General features: G+C 40.5%; 1 protein-coding gene across 5 annotated transcripts in view; it reads right to left on the bottom strand.

The window, feature by feature from the left end:
- LIMS1 (LIM zinc finger domain containing 1) overlaps window positions 1-2,621 on the bottom strand; it is a 78,413-nt gene that overhangs the window by 19,166 nt on the left and 56,626 nt on the right. For 3 of the 5 annotated variants that reach the window (XM_018568201.1, XM_018568200.1, XM_018568199.1), the window contains exon 1: window positions 168-433. The exons of the other annotated variants lie outside the window; for them this stretch is intronic. In XM_018568201.1, coding sequence (XP_018423703.1) covers window positions 168-355 — 188 coding nt within the window. In that variant the 5' untranslated portion in view covers window positions 356-433. Of the gene's footprint in view, window positions 1-167; window positions 434-2,621 lie in introns of those variants that run through there. 5 annotated transcript variants of the gene reach the window in all.

Below are 2,621 nucleotides of genomic sequence, written 5' to 3' on the forward strand. Positions count from 1 at the left end.
TATTATTATTATTATTATTATTATTATTGTCGGAAAACCCTTAGACCCAAAAGCATCACGTGCCACTTGTGCCAATATCCAACAGAACACATTATAGTAGCTGAATACAATTTTTCCAGTTAGCGATCCAGATATACAACAACAACAACAAAAAAACCTCCACTTACAATCGGGCATAGAAGTCACAAATTTCTTTGTATACTTTGACATCACTGCGCCTCCTCTGCAGATTGGAGACAGGTTTTTCATCCTCTCCCCCACTCTCCTGAGGGACACAGTTGCCATTGACTTCGATAGGAGGCAGCTCCCCATTCTCTGGAATATCAGGGTGTAACCTGGACTGAACTTCCATCATTTTTACAAATCCGCAGTAAGAAGCAATACAGAGCTCATCCAAGCAGGGAACAAGTGTTCCACACTGTACTCTGGGCTATTCCAGTGTCAGACTGACACTGTGACTCATACTAGGATACATTACAGCGCTGCCCACATTCCTCAGCACAGATTCCAACTAAGGCTGTGGAGTAGAAAATACGTCACTTCTGATAGGTGGGACTCAGCTGCTTGCTGTTGATGTTAAAAATTCCATTCCCTGCAAAGGGTGGAAGCCGGGCAGTGAAAGAAAAAAAAAAAGTAGCCGAGAATTGTTTATTGCTCTTTCAGGAGACATCTCTGATTCTATGCATTCCCGTCCAGAATGTCAATACAAGCACACAAAATCCTGGCAAGCCCAGCTAAGACCAAAACAACCAGCTAACACAGTAACTGTGCTTATTATGCCAAGTAAGATTTACATGGTTTTATTCAGCTGGAATTGCATGTCTATTAAAGTACAGGCTAAGGACACAAGTTGCCCTCATTCCCCCGTCCCTAGCCACCTCAATACAACTAGCTGTGTTACACACCCCACCTCCCGGACGGTCTAAGGATCTAGTGCCAAGATGTCGGAGCCCTTCAAACTAATGTTTCATGGCCTTGAACGGGATGTTGCTACCACAGTACAGACATGTCCCATTCAAATCTATCGGATATTAACGTGAAAGCAAAGGCTGCTTGACACTATAAAAGTTAATTTATCAACACTGGAGCAGGCAGAAACTGGGAGCAGTTGCCCAAAGTAACCAGTTTCTCTCAGTTTGTTCAGTTAACCAATCAGCTCCTCTTTCATTTTCAAAGTTTATCATGGGAAACTACTCCAGTTTCGATAAATTCCCTTCTATAAATTTTTACCGGACAGGCTACAAAAAGATGGAGAAAAATATAGGGGGTGGTGGTGGTTGATGGCACAGCTGGTTGTATTGGAAGGCGGATTTGTATTGGGAAAGGTTAGTCCTCAGCACAAGAAATTAAAGTATGAAAACATAGGGTTAGGTTTATGTGAGTGAGGCTTAGTTTGAGAGGGGGTGGTGCTTTGGTAAAAAGAACTGCTCACTATCCAAAGAAAAAAAACAAAGTGCCTAAAAGTGACACTAAACTCAGGAGATAAATCTTAAAAATGTATTCAAGTAACTTATTAACAAAAATATATCCTATTTGTGCATCACTCGGCTGTAGATCCTCAAATCATCTCTGAATTGGTGCCGGCACTGTCCTTCCTTCTGGTGGGTGGCTACTTTTCTTCCCCATGGTCCCTGTGTGTGTTGTAAAGTAGCCACCGCTCCAAGCTCGCTCCTGTGATGGACTACAATTTCACGATTAGTTTACTCATTTGTATTGAGATTGTAGTCCATCACAAAAGGGGTCCGTGGGAAACAAAAGTAGCCACCCTCCAGAAGGAAGGCCAGGGTCAGCACCAATTCAGAGATGATCTGAGGATCTACAGCTGAGTGATACACAAATAAGATACAGTGTTGTTGATAGTTAAAAAGGTACTTGACTGGTATCTTTAAGATTTACCTCCTGAGTTTAGTGTCACTAAGTCCTAAAACTTGCCATACAATTAAAGACTTCACTCAGTGGGTGGCTCTGTTTGCTGCCTCCTGCCTAACAACCTTGAAATTAAAAATTGGAGTAGCTGGGCGGAAAATTCTTGGCCAAAGTACGCCTGCATCCAATAAGAAAACACAGGATCAGTACCCTTATTACACAAACAAGTAATAAGTAGAACATAATATTTAAAAAAAAAATAAAAACTAGGAATGCCATTAGTGATAACACATAAAGGGGAAGGAGGGGTCTTTGGAAGGAGGAGAGTGCGCAGCCTGAAAATATGGATTGAGCTTGCAGCAATTACAAGGAAGCCTTGAATATGCCTAGACTGCAACATTAAATCCACGACACATTCATTTTTTATCAAGTGCTACCTATATGGAAACTTGCCAAAAGAAAAGAAAATCTTCCTAAATAAGAATGATGAGGTCGTTGGTCTTACAGGAATGCAAGTCGTCTTCTTTTCGATAAGGCATACTGGAATTAGACCAAACATTGATTGTTGTTCAACAGCATACAAGAAAATGGCTTTAGAGCCAACACAGATACTAACCCAAGGTCCTTTTCCTGTGAAATCTTTTTAAAGTTTCAACTCTATGGTTTAGCCCTTTGCCTAAACAAATATACATATACTGTACTTCTGTATATGTAAAAAAAATAAAAATAATAATAGGTGTGATTTATATATATAT

Source organism: Nanorana parkeri, unplaced genomic scaffold (genome assembly GCF_000935625.1).
Source record: "Nanorana parkeri isolate BGI_ZX_2015 unplaced genomic scaffold, ASM93562v1 scaffold1153, whole genome shotgun sequence".
In the NCBI taxonomy this organism is placed as follows: domain Eukaryota; kingdom Metazoa; phylum Chordata; class Amphibia; order Anura; family Dicroglossidae; genus Nanorana; species Nanorana parkeri.